This window comes from Helicoverpa zea, chromosome 29 (genome assembly GCF_022581195.2).
Source record: "Helicoverpa zea isolate HzStark_Cry1AcR chromosome 29, ilHelZeax1.1, whole genome shotgun sequence".
In the NCBI taxonomy this organism is placed as follows: Eukaryota; Metazoa; Arthropoda; class Insecta; order Lepidoptera; family Noctuidae; genus Helicoverpa; species Helicoverpa zea.
Window position 1 is genome coordinate 5,024,604 of NC_061480.1, and position 19,265 is coordinate 5,043,868.

At 43.8% G+C, this 19,265-nt stretch overlaps 1 protein-coding gene across 1 annotated transcript in view; it reads left to right on the top strand.

Annotated features, from left to right (window-relative positions):
- Positions 1 to 18,690, top strand: part of LOC124644064 (poly [ADP-ribose] polymerase tankyrase) — a 41,381-nt gene extending 22,691 nt beyond the window's left edge. The window contains exons 15-24 of the mRNA XM_047183267.1: positions 862 to 935; positions 1,587 to 1,819; positions 2,253 to 2,465; positions 2,989 to 3,101; positions 3,667 to 3,830; positions 6,744 to 6,901; positions 11,405 to 11,567; positions 14,442 to 14,568; positions 15,705 to 15,861; positions 16,415 to 18,690. Of these exons, the coding sequence (XP_047039223.1) occupies positions 862 to 935; positions 1,587 to 1,819; positions 2,253 to 2,465; positions 2,989 to 3,101; positions 3,667 to 3,830; positions 6,744 to 6,901; positions 11,405 to 11,567; positions 14,442 to 14,568; positions 15,705 to 15,861; positions 16,415 to 16,480 (1,468 nt within the window). The 3' untranslated portion in view covers positions 16,481 to 18,690. The remainder of the gene's footprint in view (positions 1 to 861; positions 936 to 1,586; positions 1,820 to 2,252; positions 2,466 to 2,988; positions 3,102 to 3,666; positions 3,831 to 6,743; positions 6,902 to 11,404; positions 11,568 to 14,441; positions 14,569 to 15,704; positions 15,862 to 16,414) is intronic.
- Positions 18,691 to 19,265: the final 575 nt, after the last annotated feature.

Sequence of the window (19,265 nt, forward strand, 5' to 3'; positions counted from 1 at the left end):
AGAGGTGATGCTGCGCTACTTGATGCTGCCAAACGAGGGGATCTCGCTAGAGCCAGGTAATATCATCCGCCTAGCCACTTCCCTACAACTAGTGAGAGCGGGAGACAGCGACACAGCCGACGCGCTGAGAGGTGATGCTGCGCTACTTGATGCTGCCAAACGAGGGGATCTCGCTAGAGCCAGGTAATATCATCCGCCTAGCCACTTCCCTACAACTAGTGAGAGCGGGAGACAGCGACACAGCCGACGCGCTGAGAGGTGATGCTGCGCTACTTGATGCTGCCAAACGAGGGGATCTCGCTAGAGCCAGGTAATATCATCCGCCTAGCCACTTCCCTACAACTAGTGAGAGCGGGAGACAGCGACACAGCCGACGCGCTGAGAGGTGATGCTGCGCTACTTGATGCTGCCAAACGAGGGGATCTCGCTAGAGCCAGGTAATATCATCCGCCTAGCCACTTCCCTACAACTAGTGAGAGCGGGAGACAGCGACACAGCCGACGCGCTGAGAGGTGATGCTGCGCTACTTGATGCTGCCAAACGAGGGGATCTCGCTAGAGCCAGGTAATATCATCCGCCTAGCCACTTCCCTACAACTAGTGAGAGCGGGAGACAGCGACACAGCCGACGCGCTGAGAGGTGATGCTGCGCTACTTGATGCTGCCAAACGAGGGGATCTCGCTAGAGCCAGGTAATATCACCCGCCTAGCCGCTTCGTTAGTTGCCTAGAACTGGTTAGAGTGTCAGGATCTCGCTATAACAGTCTCTATCTTATTTCGCGAACAACTTATAGTCTCCGTGCTTAAGTGTTTTATTTCTATGTTTAAAAACGATGTTAAGTTAATTAATTTTGTGTTTCAGGAAACTAATAACTCCACAAAACGTGAACTGCAGAGATTCTCACGGACGAAACTCGACTCCTTTACATCTAGCTGGTAAGTCATCCACGTCAAATAGACACTTGACACAGCTTTAAGATTCTGGCAAATTCCGGTTGCAAAATATTTGTATGAATTATTTTGTCGTTCATTAAGTTTATGCATAATTATAGGTGTTCATAATTTTCTTATTAAGAAGTTTTAAATTATTTTTATAATTTGCTCAAATTATGTCATAGAAATATCTGCCAGTAAATAACATGTTATATTTTAATTTGTTATATGTTGATGATATTCTAGTTGTTTCATTCAACTTTTCTGAAATTGCGTACCTACCTTTTTGGAGATAAGTCGTTTACAGTTTACATTTTTGCTTCGATATTAGCCGTCTTACCACAAAAACTTTTAAACGTCAGTTTATGCCTTGTCTAAAAAAATGTCAAATTATGACGTTGACATATGGTTCATTTTGCAGCCCAAATTTTATTAGACAAGTGTAAAACAGGGTTTAAAGTTTTTGTAGTAAGGCCCTAGTTGTTTACCGCGGTTTCACTTACGGCTTGATTTAAAAATAGAAACTTCACAAAACAAGTGACCCACTTTTCTAGCATCTGAGCCTCATAATAATCATCCACGAGAGATATCGTTTAATTATTATCAACGTAAAAAACATAGTTTTTTATACAAAGACAATTTTTCCCTTACCAGCCGGCTACAACAACCTAGAAGTAGCCGAGGCACTCCTAGAAGCCGGCGCCGCAGTCTCCGCCCGCGATAAAGGCGGTCTCGTACCTCTACACAACGCCGCTTCCTACGGACATGTAGAACTAGCAGCGTTGTTACTGAGAGCGGGTACTCCGCCTAACGCTGCTGATCGCTGGGGCTTCACGCCGCTGCATGAGGCGGCGCATAAGGCGAGGACGCAGCTCTGTGCCTTGCTTGTAAGTAACTAAAGAAAGAATGTAAATATAAATATACAAAAATATACAAGAAGAATTAGACATAAAAGTTATAGCAAGAGTTCGTATCATCCGAGCCTTTTCCCAACTATGTTGGGGTCGGCTTCCAGTCTAACCGGATGCAGCTGAGTACTAGTGTGCCACAAGAAGCAACTGCTTAACTGACCTTCTCAAACCAGTTACCCGGGCAACCCAATACCTCTTGGTTAGACTGGTGTCAGACTTACTGGCTTTTGACTACCCGGAACGACTGCCAAGGATGTTCAATGATAGCCGGGCCCTACAGTTAAACGTGGTACACTCTCTATTTCTTTACTGCCATAGCGCGATGAGACGACAATCCATCCTCCAGAGAGAAATCACAAGCATTACCGACATTTATTAAAATACATACATGTTCTTTTTTTGTTTATAGCTCGCACATGGCGCAGACCCCTACCTCAAAAACCAAGAGGGTCAAACGGCCTTAGATCTCGCGGGGGCGGAAGATGTTCGCTCCCTCCTACAGGACGCGATGACGTCAGCGGCGGGGGAGGTGGCCGCCCCCGCGCCCCTCCCGCCGCCCCTGCCGCCGCCCCACCATCCCGTGCTGATGCCGAGTGGGGATACAGTCCCTCTAGCACTGCCGGTAAGTGTGTGACGTCATAACGTCATACCAGCGGATAAGAGGAGATGCCATAAGGCAGATAGGTCAGGCAACTTTTTCTAGGTCAAATACATATGGGGGGCGTGACCAAAACGCTTAATTACGAAGGAACAGACGAGGCGTTCGGGTTATTTGACACATCTATGAAAGATTTTTCCAAAGGGGGCGTATGAGAGCGAAGCCAGTTACATTCCTCGCCTACTGAACACCAATAACAGATTTTCCGTGATAACATCTCCGGTCATCATTTTGGTCTCTATGACATAGACCCACACTGCAAACTTTTAAAAGAGTAACCATGGAGTTTCTTGCCCGTTCTTCTCCATAGGAAGCTACTTTTGGAATGGGCAACTAGAATCAAACTTAGTTGTATTTTTGACGTTCATAAGTGCTTGTAAAGGCCTAAATGAAATAAATGATTTGACTTTGATTGTGTAACAAGTTAAAAAGTGCTACTTTCACAGCCAACTTTGCCTTATCCTAACACATTATATTCTTCTACCAGGTGGTACCCTCAAACTACTGGGCGGAAGGTTCTCGCGGCAGCTTAGAAGACGCGGCGGGTAGACCGGCGTCTGCTCTCTCCACGTCAGAGTCACTACAAACGTTCCTATCCAGGTGAGTGTAGCTTGGGAGATGTGTTGTGTACACTGTTATATGTATTTTTTTATAGGCACCTGACTTATAGATATTATTATTTTCAGAAATGATTTTTTGACTCCAAACTCCAAGATAAATGTGTCCAATATAGTCCCAAGGTTGCGTGTTATTAGCATTTTGGGTACAGTTCTCGCAAAACTCCATAGTGGTCCGTAAATAAATTCAGAGCCCAATTCCGCGCATTTGTTCCCATATAAATAAGCCTCGGGTGTTGAGCCACCATTTGTACATGAACTTATTGTGGCCACAAAATTCTGGGGCGATAAAAAGTTAACCGAGAACTCCTTCAGGTTTCAAGTCTAAAGTAGTGTTTAAAAAATTCACTCATTGCTAGTTTCATTTGCGGCAAATTATTGACACCCAGCGCCTTCGAACAAATTCTTCATAAGCTATTAGTGTAAATTCAATACGGCGAGTTCAATATGGCAACCATGATTTATATATCTTCCGTACAGATATAAAGAAATAATAATTATTTACACTGGAGACCAATATTATATAAAACGTCTTTCCTTTCCAACAGCATCGGCCTCGAACAGCTAACGACAGTACTAGAACGCGAACAGATCACCGTCGACATACTGTCGGAGATGTCGCACGAGGACCTCCGCGCTGTCGGCGTCGCCGCCTACGGACACCGACACCGACTGCTCAAAGCCGCCCGGCACAGCCTGCAGGCGGCCTCAGGTATTGTAGTGTACACATCACTCACTAGTGGCTAAGTGGCTACTGTCGGAGATGTCGCACGAGGACCTCCGCGCTGTCGGCGTCGCCGCCTACGGACACCGACACCGACTGCTCAAAGCCGCCCGGCACAGCCTGCAGGCGGCCTCAGGTATTGTAGTGTACACATCACTCACTAGTGGCTAAGTGGCTACTGTCGGAGATGTCGCACGAGGACCTCCGCGCTGTCGGCGTCGCCGCCTACGGACACCGACACCGACTGCTCAAAGCCGCCCGGCACAGCCTGCAGGCGGCCTCAGGTATTGTAGTGTACACATCACTCACTAGTGGCTAAGTGGCTACTGTCGGAGATGTCGCACGAGGACCTCCGCGCTGTCGGCGTCGCCGCCTACGGACACCGACACCGACTGCTCAAAGCCGCCCGGCACAGCCTGCAGGCGGCCTCAGGTATTGTAGTGTACACATCACTCACTAGTGGCTAAGTGGCTACTGTCGGAGATGTCGCACGAGGACCTCCGCGCTGTCGGCGTCGCCGCCTACGGACACCGACACCGACTGCTCAAAGCCGCCCGGCACAGCCTGCAGGCGGCCTCAGGTATTGTAGTGTACACATCACTCACTAGTGGCTAAGTGGCTACTGTCGGAGATGTCGCACGAGGACCTCCGCGCTGTCGGCGTCGCCGCCTACGGACACCGACACCGACTGCTCAAAGCCGCCCGGCACAGCCTGCAGGCGGCCTCAGGTATTGTAGTGTACACATCACTCACTAGTGGCTAAGTGGCTACTGTCGGAGATGTCGCACGAGAACCTCCGCGCTGTCGGCGTCGCCGCCTACGGACACCGACACCGACTGCTCAAAGCCGCCCGGCACAGCCTGCAGGCGGCCTCAGGTATTGTAGTGTACACATCACTCACTAGTGGCTAAGTGGCTACTGTCGGAGATGTCGCACGAGGACCTCCGCGCTGTCGGCGTCGCCGCCTACGGACACCGACACCGACTGCTCAAAGCCGCCCGGCACAGCCTGCAGGCGGCCTCAGGTATTGTAGTGTACACATCACTCACTAGTGGCTAAGTGGCTACTGTCGGAGATGTCGCACGAGGACCTCCGCGCTGTCGGCGTCGCCGCCTACGGACACCGACACCGACTGCTCAAAGCCGCCCGGCACAGCCTGCAGGCGGCCTCAGGTATTGTAGTGTACACATCACTCACTAGTGGCTAAGTGGCTACTGTCGGAGATGTCGCACGAGGACCTCCGCGCTGTCGGCGTCGCCGCCTACGGACACCGACACCGACTGCTCAAAGCCGCCCGGCACAGCCTGCAGGCGGCCTCAGGTATTGTAGTGTACACATCACTCACTAGTGGCTAAGTGGCTACTGTCGGAGATGTCGCACGAGAACCTCCGCGCTGTCGGCGTCGCCGCCTACGGACACCGACACCGACTGCTCAAAGCCGCCCGGCACAGCCTGCAGGCGGCCTCAGGTATTGTAGTGTACACATCACTCACTAGTGGCTAAGTGGCTACTGTCGGAGATGTCGCACGAGGACCTCCGCGCTGTCGGCGTCGCCGCCTACGGACACCGACACCGACTGCTCAAAGCCGCCCGGCACAGCCTGCAGGCGGCCTCAGGTATTGTAGTGTACACATCACTCACTAGTGGCTAAGTGGCTACTGTCGGAGATGTCGCACGAGGACCTCCGCGCTGTCGGCGTCGCCGCCTACGGACACCGACACCGACTGCTCAAAGCCGCCCGGCACAGCCTGCAGGCGGCCTCAGGTATTGTAGTGTACACATCACTCACTAGTGGCTAAGTGGCTACTGTCGGAGATGTCGCACGAGGACCTCCGCGCTGTCGGCGTCGCCGCCTACGGACACCGACACCGACTGCTCAAAGCCGCCCGGCACAGCCTGCAGGCGGCCTCAGGTATTGTAGTGTACACATCACTCACTAGTGGCTAAGTGGCTACTGTCGGAGATGTCGCACGAGGACCTCCGCGCTGTCGGCGTCGCCGCCTACGGACACCGACACCGACTGCTCAAAGCCGCCCGGCACAGCCTGCAGGCGGCCTCAGGTATTGTAGTGTACACATCACTCACTAGTGGCTAAGTGGCTACTGTCGGAGATGTCGCACGAGGACCTCCGCGCTGTCGGCGTCGCCGTCTACGGACACCGACACCGACTGCTCAAAGCCGCCCGGCACAGCCTGCAGGCGGCCTCAGGTATTGTAGTGTACACATCACTCACTAGTGGCTAAGTGGCTACTGTCGGAGATGTCGCACGAGGACCTCCGCGCTGTCGGCGTCGCCGCCTACGGACACCGACACCGACTGCTCAAAGCCGCCCGGCACAGCCTGCAGGCGGCCTCAGGTATTGTAGTGTACACATCACTCACTAGTGGCTAAGTGGCTACTGTCGGAGATGTCGCACGAGGACCTCCGCGCTGTCGGCGTCGCCGCCTACGGACACCGACACCGACTGCTCAAAGCCGCCCGGCACAGCCTGCAGGCGGCCTCAGGTATTGTAGTGTACACATCACTCACTAGTGGCTAAGTGGCTACTGTCGGAGATGTCGCACGAGGACCTCTGCGCCCAGTTACCCGGGCAACCCAATACCCCTTGGTTAGACTGGTGTCAGACTTACTGGCTTCTGACTACCATGCTGGTGACTGGATGTTCAATGACAGCCGGGACCTACAGTTTAACGTGCCATCCGAAACACAGTCAGTGGTGTCTAAGATATACTTAGAAGTACACACAAACTAAGAGAAGTTGCATTGGTACTTGCCTGACCTGGAATCGAACCCACGCATTCATACTTGAGAGGTTGGTTCTTTACCCACTAGGCCACCACGACTTTTTCATGTAATTCCGAACTATGTAATAAATAATTTTGATAATTTGTGTTCCTACAGAATGGTACGGCGGCACCACTCTCGTAGAAGTAGCTCCCCCCACAGAAGGAGAATGCGCGGACAGCGAGTACACAATCGTCGAGAGGGAAATGCAGGCCTCCGTGCGAGCACACAGGGACCACGCCGGTGGTACCTTCACGCACTACAATGTTGTTAGGGTGAGTAGTAGTCTAGCTACTTTAAAAATATATTTCACAGAATGGCTGATCTCAAAAAATCTATAGTTTTAAAAACTAAAAAAAAAAACAGACAAGTGCTATTCGGACTCGCGCACGAAGACGTTTGTTATATGGGAGCCCCCCAAAATATTTATTTTATTCTAGTTTTCATTTTTGTGTGCTCATTTTTGCTCAATATCGATAACGGCAACAGTAATTATAATTATGGAATGTTTTGTAAATAATAGTACGTAATCCTTCTTGCGCGAATCCGACTCGCACTATAATAATAATAAATCATTTATTTGCTTTTTAAACATGGTATTTTTGGTGTTACATAACATATAAAGGTACAAGCATGTTTAGCTATGCTATAGCATGCAAAAATTTCAAACTTAAAACTAACTCTATCATATAAATAAGCTATCTGAGATCAAAATTTCTTTCAAGAAATTCACCAACACTATAAAAGCTACATTTGACTAGCCATGCATGTAGTTGTGCCTTCAGAGCTCTTACATTTAATAATTTTAGACGTCTGGGAATTTTATTATAAATACGTACACACATTGCAAGGCAGTTTTTATTATACTTTGTGAGTCTAGGTAGGTCATCGAGGACTAGCGTGTATGGATCACGTCTGCTCCGCTGTAAAACCTCATTTGCTGACTTAAACAATGTTTTGTTTTTTGCTACAAACATACAAAGGACAATGCCAGGGTCTGGGCTCATAGTTTGCCCAGCAGTGGGAGTAGTTCCAGAGGGTTCCTTAGTGCACTCTGAACACGTAATGCAAATATTTTTGAAATCGCTCCCTGGGGTCCCGAGGAAAACCAGTTCAAATATTCTCCATGAAGAGTCACTTGACAAGGCCTGAGCCATTTGCCCAGTAGTAGGAGTGTTTGGAATTGGTTCTTTACTTCACTCTTAACACGAAATTAAAATATTTTTGAAATCGGTCCCAGGGGTCCCGAGAAAAACCAGTTCAAATGTTCTCCTTAGATATTCACTTAACAAAGTCTTTGGCATTTGCCCAGTAGTGGGAGTGGTCAAAATAGGTTCTTTACTACACTCTTAACATGAAATCCAAATATTTTTGAAATCGGTCCCTGGGGTCCGGAGAAAAACCGGTTCTAATATTCCACATGAACTGTCGCTTTACAACGCCTATGTCATTTGCCCAGTAGTGGGAGTGATTGAAATAGGTTCCTTACTTCACTCTTAACATGAAATTAAAATATTTTTATAATCGGTCCCAGGGGTCCCGAGAAAAACCGGTTCAAATGTTCTCCTTAGATAGTCACTTAACAAAGTCTTTGGCATTTGCCCAGTAGTGGGAGTGGTTAAAGTAAATTCTTTACTTCACTTTTAACATGAAATTAAAATATTTTTGAAATCGGTCCCTGGGGTCCGGGTGAAAAACCGGTTCTTATATTCCACATGAACAATCGCTTCACAAAGCCTGTGCCATTTGCCCAGTAGTGGGAGTGATTGAAATAGATTCTTTACTTCACTCTAAACATGAAATCAAAATATTTTTGAAATCGGTCCCAGGGGTCCCGAGAGATTAATCTGATAAGACTTTTCTGCCAAATAAGTCTTAGGATCTCGCTGTCAGGATCCAGTGCTGGAAAATGTTGGAATGGGTTTTTTTTACTGTGATTTTCAAATAAATTCTAAAAGCGTTGAATTCTAATAAGAACTGACAATGATTTTCTGAAAAAAAAGGCAATTACCGCAATATTTTTGAATTTACGGTTTAAATCTACAAGGTGCCTGCGCAATAAGCTATCTTCTAGAAAAATCTTATCAAGAGGAATAAAATAAGCTCGAACATGAGGTAGTTAGTAGATACCGTTGAGGAGTTCCCTCGTCTCTCTGTCGTCTCCATTGTCAGGTCAGATCTTAACCTTTACAGTTTTGTGGTGTCTGACACATATACCCGAATGACAAGGTTTTACTCGATATGTGTCTACAATTTTTCGAGAGTCGCTCCCGATTTTTTTAGAGGTTCCATCACCAGACCCTGGGCCGGATGACAAATGAACCATTGAGGAAGTAAGCCCTTACAAACAATAAAATAATTGTTGAAATCGATTGGTAAACGACGGAGTTATGCACGTACAAACGTAAAAAGAATACAAATGAATTAAGAACCTCCTCCATTTTTGGAAGTCGGTTAACAAAAAGTAGTCGTGTACAATACCTCGTATTTGTCAATGAATATAATTCATTTCAATTAAGGTAATAAAAGTGGAATAGTTAAGAGTTCGTAAGCTTATTTTTATGTAATATTGAATAAGAGTCAAACCAGTTTTTCTCAGGACTCCCGGGATAGATTTCGAAATGCTTTGGTCTGGGACCTAATATAAGCCTATGGAACATAATACACTATGCAGTTACTGTGGGCAACACTTGAGCCCAACTTCCATACAAAGATTAGCATTGTCCTTTCATAGATATAAAGTGATGGCAGTGGTAACAAACCAAGCTTTTTAAATACTGGTCGACATGAGTCGTCAGGTTGCATACCCCAGATTGACCTTATGCACTTTTTTTGTGCAATAAATGCACGGTTCATGTCGGTGCTATTACCCCACACGATAAGTCCATAGCGCAGCAATGATTCAACGTAAGCATGATAAGACATGATTGCCGTTTTGATGTTTGTTACACGTTTCACTATTTTTAAAGCATGTACAAATTTATTGATTTTGGTACTTAGATTATCTACGTGTTCTTTCCAGTTTATATTGTTATCTATTATAACGCCTAAGAATCGCGTATGTGTAACTTCTTTGATACTAGGTATGTTAAGATTGATGTTATTTTTGTAATTGTTACATTGGTTAAATTGAATGAAGACGGATTTCTCTAAGTTTATTTTCAAGCAGTTTATATTTAGCCAAGTTAGTATGAGTCTATTGTATTATTAATTTCAACCTCATGGTCTTTAACAGTATGACATGTTTTGTTGGACGTTACTATTATAGATATATCATCAGCAAATAATATGCACTTATGTATAGTTATTTTAATGATATCATTTACGTAAATTAAGAATAGCACGGGGCCAAGCACACTTCCTTGTGGGACGCCATATTTGTTTAGATTATAGTTTGAACGGTATGAAGCCATGTCTTTATTTTTATTAATTTTGTTTATAACGACGCTTTGTTGCCTAACACTTAAATATGACGATATCCACTGATGCGCAGGGCCTCTAACTCCGATAGAATCTAATTTTTTTAGTAGTAATTCGTGTGAGACTAGATCAAAAGCTTTTGATAAATCGAAGAAAAGTCCAGTAGTGAGATAATTGTTATTAACATTAGAGAGTATGGTTTTCATGAGTGTAAATATGGCTAAGGATGTAGATTTGTTTTTTTGAAATCCGAACTGTTCTTCAGCAATAATTTTAAATTTACTGCAATAATCAATTAACCTCTTATGCATACATTTTTCAAAAACTTTCGATAAGATGGGTTTAAGAGTTATTGGGCGATAATTATTAACATCAAATTTGTCCCCTTTTTTAAATATCGGTTTTATTATAGAAAGTTTTAATCTGTCAGGGAATATGCCCATTGAAAATGACATATTGATTAGGTACGTTAATATTTCACATAATTCATCACAGCAAGCTTTTATGATTTTAGTATTAATTTCATCGTAACCTTCTGAGTGAGTATTGTTTAAGGACATTATTTCCAGCCGCACTTCACTGGGTAACATAGGTTTTAGGAACATCGAGTTTGGATGTCTACTTGGAATATGATGTTGTTTGTTCGTCGGTGCTTTTATCTGTGGTAAGTTGGTGTAGTGATCGTTAAATACAGAGGCTATTTTGACGGGGTCCTTAATGTCTTTACCATTTGACTTTATCGTTTCTATGGCTTTTCACTTGGCCGGTTTTTCATGAGTTCTTTCCCCCAAAGGTTTTTTTTTTGCCAACTGTGTTGGTTTCGGCTTCCATTCTAACCGAATGTAGCTGAGTACCAGTGCTTTACAAGGAGCGACTGCCTTACCCGAGTAGGACAATATCCCTTTCAGTAGCACTGGTTGTCAGACTTACTGGCTTCTGACTACCCGTAACGACTGCTAAAGATGTTCAATGACAGCCGGGACCTACAGTATGGAAGTTACAGTTTAACGTGCTATCCAAAACACAGTTATTGGTATACTTGGAAAATACACACAAATTCAGAAAGCTTTCATTGGTACTTGCCTGGTCTGGAATCAAGCCACACTCGGACTTAAGAGGTTGGTTCTTTACCTACTAGGCCACCACAACTTTTTTTCGCAACTTCTGATTCAATTTGAATAATTCATTCACTGTTGGAAAACTACACCCTTCTTGAGAAACATAGGCTATATTTTATCCCGGTACGGACAGTAGTTCCCACGGGACGCGGGAAAACGGCTGGTGCATAATAAATCAACACTCTTCTTAAGACTTTTAATGTAATTTTAGCTATTAAAAACCCATTTTCCCCCCTACAGATACAAAAGCTAGTGAACGGTCGTCTGTGGGAGCGCTACCAGCACCGGCGCCGCGAGGTGGCGGAGGAGGCGGGCGCGCACAACGAGCGGATGCTGTTCCACGGCAGCCCCTTCATCAACGCCATCGTGCAGAAGGGCTTCGACGAGCGACACGCTTATATCGGTCAGGATTTCAATCTAACTCAAGAATTTGCAGGCTGTTATGAAACGTCTTACTAGTTGCACGGTTCCAAAAAGTTGATCCCATGGAGAATAGCCGGCAAGACACTCCATAGACAGTCCTATATTCACAGGAAATCGTTTACATAACGTTAATTTTATTTCTATGGTCTTAAGGTTTATAATAAAGCTGCTTTCAGCCTTGTTGCTCTAATAGATGAGGCCATAGACAAATAATCTATACATATAATAAATCTGTAAAAAAACTGTGTCTGTACATTGAATATATTAAAAAAATAATAATTGGGTGGGGTTTAGAAACAGTAATGGAGCACAAATCAAAAAAAAAATCTGTCTGTATGTCTGTTTGTTTGTACACGCTAATCTTCCGAACTACTGAACGGATTTCAATGATTTTTTCTTTGTTGTATCAGTATTAAGCCTGGTCAACATATAGGCTATAATTTATCTTCGAAACTTGAAGACCTGATGCAGAACTCCAACAGACCAATAAAACTATAAGAGATACAAATATGGTGCCGTGGCAAAAATTGTTTCATTTGATGAGCATTTTCAGCTGAGATAATAAATTTTAAGATCTGGAACACCTGATGTGGAACCCCAAGAGCCCAGCTTCTCTGTACATCATATACAGGTATGACGTTTTAGCAAAAGTTGTTCAATTTGATAAGCACTTTCTATTGACTTATACAAATTGAAGATCTAAAACATCTGATGTGGAACTGCAGGGGCCCAGCTAGACTATAGCATATAGAGGTATGACGTTTTAGCAAAAGTTGTTCAATCTGATAAGCACTCTCTGTTGACTTATAAAAATTGAAGATGTAAAACACCTGATGTGGAACTCCAGGAGCCCTGCTAGACTATATGAAGCATATGAAGATATGATGTTTTAGCAAAAGTGGTTCAATCTGATAAGCACTCTCTATTGACGCATTTTTCTTTTCTCTCTCACACAAACAAATAATAACGAAGATACAACAACGCTTGAATTTCGTGTTAAGTCACTGCTTAGTACAAATTTTACATACCTAGACGTGGCGTCACGAGCCCCCACTCTCTAACTTTGTTGCGTTATATCTCATTATTATTTTGTATGTCTCTTCCAGACCTCGGGACTACAGAGTTCCGAATTTTTGGGAGGCAAACGTGGGGCCGAAGCCAACACGCTGAAGTCCTTTTGAGACAACTTTAATGAAATGGTGACACAAAACCGACGATTATCCCTTATACACTATAGAAATGAATCCAAGGACAATCCCCGGTGGACGTCGTTAAAAAAAGACAATCCCCGGTTCTGTGCTAAACTATTGCTAACTATGGAGGAAAACTACTTGGGCTATTGTGATGGGATGTTAGTGGATGACAATGTATTAGGTACATGTAAAAACGGCAGGTGGAGACTCGCCACCTCACTTACTGGGCCCTTGGGAACCAGTCACTGAATAGCAACAAGAGGGCAACAGGGACATGAGCTGCTGAAGGGTGAGGATACCTCGGCGGACTTTAAACGCAGATTACGCGCTCCCTGTGCTTACCATGAGGCACCTACCCTCCGAGCAGGGCTACTAATCCTGCTCTAGCGACTCCACTCTGGACGGCCAAGCCAAGCCAGAGGCGTGAGACCTACCCCCGTCATGGTTTACTCCGACCGGCCGGAGATGGGGGACAGTATACACTCCCTGGAGAACTCAGTATATATAGCCCCGCGGGGTCGCTACTCCCCGTCATCAGCCTCAGATGTCCTGCGGTGCCTATATCTCATTATTATTGTCGTTATTATCTCAAGAGCCTTTGTCCCAATTATGTTAGGGTCGACTTCCAGTCACGATGCAACTGAGTACCAGTGTTTTACAAGGAGCGACTGCCTATCTGACCTCCACAACCCGGTTACCCGCTCAACCCAATACCCCTTGGTAAGACTTACTGGCTTCTGACTACCCATAACGACTGCCAAGAATGGAATGTTCAATGACAGTCGGAACCTACAGTTTAACATCCCCTCCAAATAACGGTCATTGGTATCTAAAATATACGTAGAAAGTAGAAAGTACATACGAACTTAGAAAAGTTGCATTGGCAGGCACTTGCCAGACCTGGAATTAAAGACGCACGCTCATACTTAAGAGATTGGTTCTCTACCCACTAAACCACCACGAATTCCACTAAGTCACCACGACTTTGTCATCTAGGTATTTAATGTTTTTTTACGTAATATTTTTGCCACACACAACTTAAATGCGGACTAATTAGAATCACTACTTTTATCCCTATGTTCACGTCTATTGCGACTATTCAGATCTTTGATTTTGCTGACCCCGTAGTCGCTGGCATAAGGGACAGGATCCGCGTACGAAGTCGCGGGCAGAAGCTAGTATAAAATAATATAGTGCCTAGACCCCAGATCGTCGGTCTGAAACTGGATTGTTTTCAGAAAGTTTTCTTCGAATGATATGTATTGATAACAATATCAGACTTTACTATGAATTTTATAAGGTATACTACTTTGGACTCAATGTCTAGTTTGGTAAGATGTAGAATGAAAATGGAAGGTGAACCAAGAAGTCGAACGAGAGAAAATCACTTTTCCACGTCGTGTCTTCAAATCTGTTAACTTTTGATAATTTACTCATAACTTATCATAATTAAATAACCATTTTTTGTTGATTTATTATTTTATATTGATTAATCCTAATTAAGGTAGTTTCAAAATAATATGTACACCAACCGTGGTCAAACATGTTGAGCCAAAAATTACTATGTAACACCGGTTATAAGCATAACAATATGTATGTAATATCTACACATGTTTTTGCAAATTAATGATATTAAAATTAAATCTCTGTTTTTACTTCAGGCGGCATGTTCGGCGCCGGCATCTACTTCGCGGAGCACTCGTCCAAGAGCAACCAGTACGTGTACGGCTTCGGCGGCGGCTCCGGCTGTCCCGCGCACAAGGACAGGAGCTGCTATCTGTGTCACAGGTAACTGCCTCGTCGGTCTACTTGTCGCAAGTGCGGCTACTTAGCACGAGGTCTCGGGTTCGATTCCCGAGTCGGACCGAAATCGCTTTGTGGGTTTTAGAAGACTTTCACTAAGCAGCCCGGAGCCTGGAAGCTGGTGATTGATACACCCGTGCATCGGAGAGCACGTAAATGTCGGTCCTGCGCCTGATCTCTTTCCGCGAGTGTCGGATTGCCGTCCCATCGCGCTATGAGAGTGAAGGAATAATGAGTGCATCTGTGTCTGCGCAAATGCTCGTGCACTATAATATGTCCTGCGCAGTTGGCTAATCTCCTTACATGAGAACAGCCGCCGTGGCCGATAATCGGCTAGGAGGACATCAATATTGTATTCCCAGGAGGCATAGGCCAAGGACTGCGGACTAGCAAGCGCAGTGTAGGACGTCCACCAACAAGGTGGACAGACGATCTTATAAAGGTCGCCGTCGACGCTGGATGCAGGTCGCCTCCAACAGGTATCTGTGGAGATCAAAGGGGGAGGCCTATGTTCAGCAGTGGACGTCCTATGCCTGAGATGATGATGATGATGATGGTCGGCGCTGGTATCTACTTCGCGGAACCTATAGTTGACGGTGGAATCTCTCCACCAATCCGTTGCAGACTGGAAGGCAGTTGTCCTGAGACGCTGAAAGTCAGCAATGCCGGATAGGCACTTGAAGAGGGCCGATTCGAACTGCCTACCCCTATCGGTAACAATATCCGAAGGGCAGCCGAATCAGGCCAGTAGGGCCTTCGCCACGGTTTTTGCAGAGTCTGCAAGGGGGATTACCTCAGACTATCTCGTAAAGCGATCGACAGCAATGAGACAATACCGGAAACCTCCCGTTAGGTACCTCCTTAAGCTGCGGGTTGTTCGCGTGAGTTACCGCGGCCCTGGTACGTACGCGGCCTACGATGAAACACGACGGTGTTTAGTCAGTAAGAGTCTGACACTCCCTCACCGCGCGTAACCTACAGCAGGAGGGGTGATTTGATGATTTTTGACGTCGTTAAAAAAAAGGTATCCCCTAAGGACTCCCCTATGTACTTCCTTATGTAGTCCCTTTACATACATATATAAAAGCGTATATTTCAATCAATTTTTCTAACACTTCCAGACAAATGCTGCTATGTCGCGTGACCCTGGGCCGCGCCTTCCAGCTGCTGAGCGCGATGAAGATGGCGCACGCGCCGCCCGGACACCACTCGGTGGCCGGCAGACCCTCGCAGGGGGGGCTGTGCTTCCCCGAGTACGTCGTCTACAGGGGGGAACAGGTGGGCCTATACCGCAAACATGTAGTTAGTCATACCACCTGAGGACCCTGCTTGTCGGAAGATTGGCAAGCCCAACATCATAAGACATATTTTTTTTACCTTATGGCCCTTTTCAGCATTTTAATAAACGTGACAATAGTGTTAAAAATTGGTAATCTTATTAGTCCGCATTTTAGATAGGCAAGTATTTTTAACACGCTCATATTAGCTTCACTTGTAACTATGTATGTAAGAAAATCTTGAAATCTCAGGGTCTTCGATTAGGATGGCATTTTGCACACGCTCTCAGTTCTGATGACAATACATGACTAGCTAAGAAACGTAACAAAAAACGTGTTTTTTTTTTAGCTTTTTAAACTATTATTTTTTTTTACAAAACATTGAATATAACGCAACAACAGCAGATTGAGTGTCTCAATAAAATGTGTACTCAAAAAGTGATGTAACACAAAATTCAATCGTCTTGTTTGTGAGAAAAAATAAAAATACATGTCCATTCCGACATCTTCCTAATAATAAAAAAAAATACTTAACCAAATACGTTTATTTCCAGGCTTACCCAGAATACCTGATCACCTATCAGATTGTGAGCGGGGAACCGAACTCAGGTACCGTGTGAAAGTGACCGACAGTGCTCAGTGCGTTGTGTGGACTCTGCGGCATATCGACTGATACTAGCCGATAATCGTTACGATTACCGTCATTACCGTTCACGATTACCGTCATTACCGTCACGATTACATACGGTAATAACAGTAATCATTGTTTCGGTTACCGTTTACGATTACATGCTGAAATTACCGTAATTATCGTTACGACTACCGTTCGCGATTATATACGGTAATAAACGTAATCGTCGCTACGATTACCTATGGTAATAGCAGTAATTATCGTTACGATTACTTATGGTAATAAGAGCGATTATCGTGGGAAATAGTATGTAATCGTAACGATAATTGTCGGCTTTAGTAACGATGGTAATGTTTATAATTACCGTGATTATAATGAGGTTATTTTCAATTCGGAATGATGCTTTTTGCCAATAAATAGTGCGTTATCCTTTATGATAGTTTCCGGCTCTTAACAGTTAATTGTAATAGTTATCCTGATACGATAGTTGTGGTAATGAACCGTCATGAAGTGGCTACAGTGGTTATGGTAACGATTTTATTACAAAAGTGTCATTTCGTAACGGCAATATAATGGTAATGATGTAACATTTAAGATGGAAATGACATGTGAATTTTTGTATTATTGTTTTTTTTTTTTAATTATTTCGTTTATTTCCAAACGTATGTTTGACTGACATGAAGCTTTAAAAGAGGCTGCTTATTTTTTTTTTAATTGGTTTCAGTCGATTTTGAGGTGATATTGGAGTTTATAGACTGACAGACAGTGTTGGACTTAGTTTTATTATAAAACTGGCTGTTACTCGCGGTTTTACCCTCGTCTCATTGTAATTTCTATGCGCACCTGGATAACAAATTTCCGGGATTTTAGTTGAACGCACTACTGTCAGGAACAACTCGGCAGATTTGAGAAAAAAATCAGTATTAGATAATCCATTTAACGAGGATGGCTTTAGACTTTTTAGCCAGGTGCGCGGAGTAGTTCCTACGGAATAGCGGAAGCTAGTATTATGTATAAAAATTCCCATGTCATTTTATTTCAAATTACAATTACAAAACTTGACTTTGTGTCAAAAATATTTTTGCTGAAATAAAGTGAGTGGATATATAAATACATACACAAATATAATATTCTTCTTTGTATATAAACGGACAATTTTCAATAGTAGTTTTTTAGAATTTTAACCGCTTTTTTTGAAGGAAAGATTGGGTGACACGGTTTTTTAACCGACTGCTAGAAAAGAAGGGTTATGTTTTTACAGCTTACATTAAAGTCTGAAATAGCCAATCTACGTGGTGATTAACGCTCATTCCTTCTCTATGTGTATGAGAAGGGTTGCAACCTTGAACTATGTATATGAAGGCTGATGATGACGAAGACACATGAAAACTAGGTAGGTACAGCTTTTCTTTTAGAAAATTGTGGAAAGACAAACCTAAATTTAAATTTGAGAAATCTTGATAACCGTGATAACCTTGTCACCTAATATTTTTCGACTTAAAAACGGTTTGATCAGTAGTATGATATAAAGTATTGTAATTTTTGAAAAACAAAAATTCATAGCTGGGAAATTGACATCAACAAGAACACTTGTTTTGTTCTCAATGAGTTTCAAAACCAATTTTATTTATATTTCGGAAGGTTTGTTAAACTGTAGGTCTCGGCTGTCATTTGAACATCTTTGGCAGTCGTTACGGGTAGTTAAAAGCCAGAAAGTCTGACAACCAGTCTTACCAAGGGGTATAGACCTTAATGTCTTCCAATATCAGCATTTATGTACGGGACAACTTTTAAGCTTTTAAATATTTCAATAATCAAAGTTTTTAAATTTTTCAAGTTATTTTAATAACTTGTGACGTGTGTGTGATGTCAATTTCTCAGCTATATAAAAACTGACTTTGGATAATAATGTTTTAATAATAATATTACCGCCTCTGACTGTTAGTAATTTGTATATTCAAGAAATATTCTAACTAGATAGACTGGAATTTCAATCCAAGAAATCTGACAACCAGTCTTACCAAGGGGTATTGGGTTGCCCGGGTAACTGGGTTGAGGAGGTCAGATAGACAGTCGCTCATTGTAAAACACTGGTATTTTACAGCTGAATTTTGGACTGAATTCCAGTTTACCTAAGGCTGAGAAATGTAGATTTACTTACATAAAAAGTTATGTGAATCAAGCAAGAATGTACTATTAAATTCTTGACCGTTATTTGAAGCTTACTAGTTTGAGATAGGCACCTACGTGTTTTCCGCTTTTATCTCTGTCCTTTTCTACTCCATATCTTGCATCTCTCTCGCACACCGACCAGTTTCACTCCCCACCAGGCAGGAGGCGACGAGTGTTCTCGGCGGCCACAGTTCGTCATTGGCGTCTTGTTTTCCGCCCGAGAAGGTTGGTCTAACCAGCCGCTGTAGTATTTCGTTGAAAAATAAACTCAGTGCTCTCGCAGAACACAGGTGAGTTTATAATATTTTATACAATTTGTTAACGGTTTTACCGTTCGATATTCGATTTTGCGAAATCAAGTGTTAATATTTTGTACATCTACCCCTTTTTTGTCACGAGTTTCTTCCGTGTACTTTTTTTTTTCAGTAATTTGTTTTCAGAATGAGTGACTTATAAAGCAAATACGGATGCGGTAAATAATAAAGCTACCACAGCCCGTGCACGTGACTATGGAAAAGAAAGCAAGCCCGAAGTTCCTAAGGCACCTGTGGCCCTAGTTCAATCCTGCAAGGCGTTCAACTTTTTGACAAAAAAGAATGGTG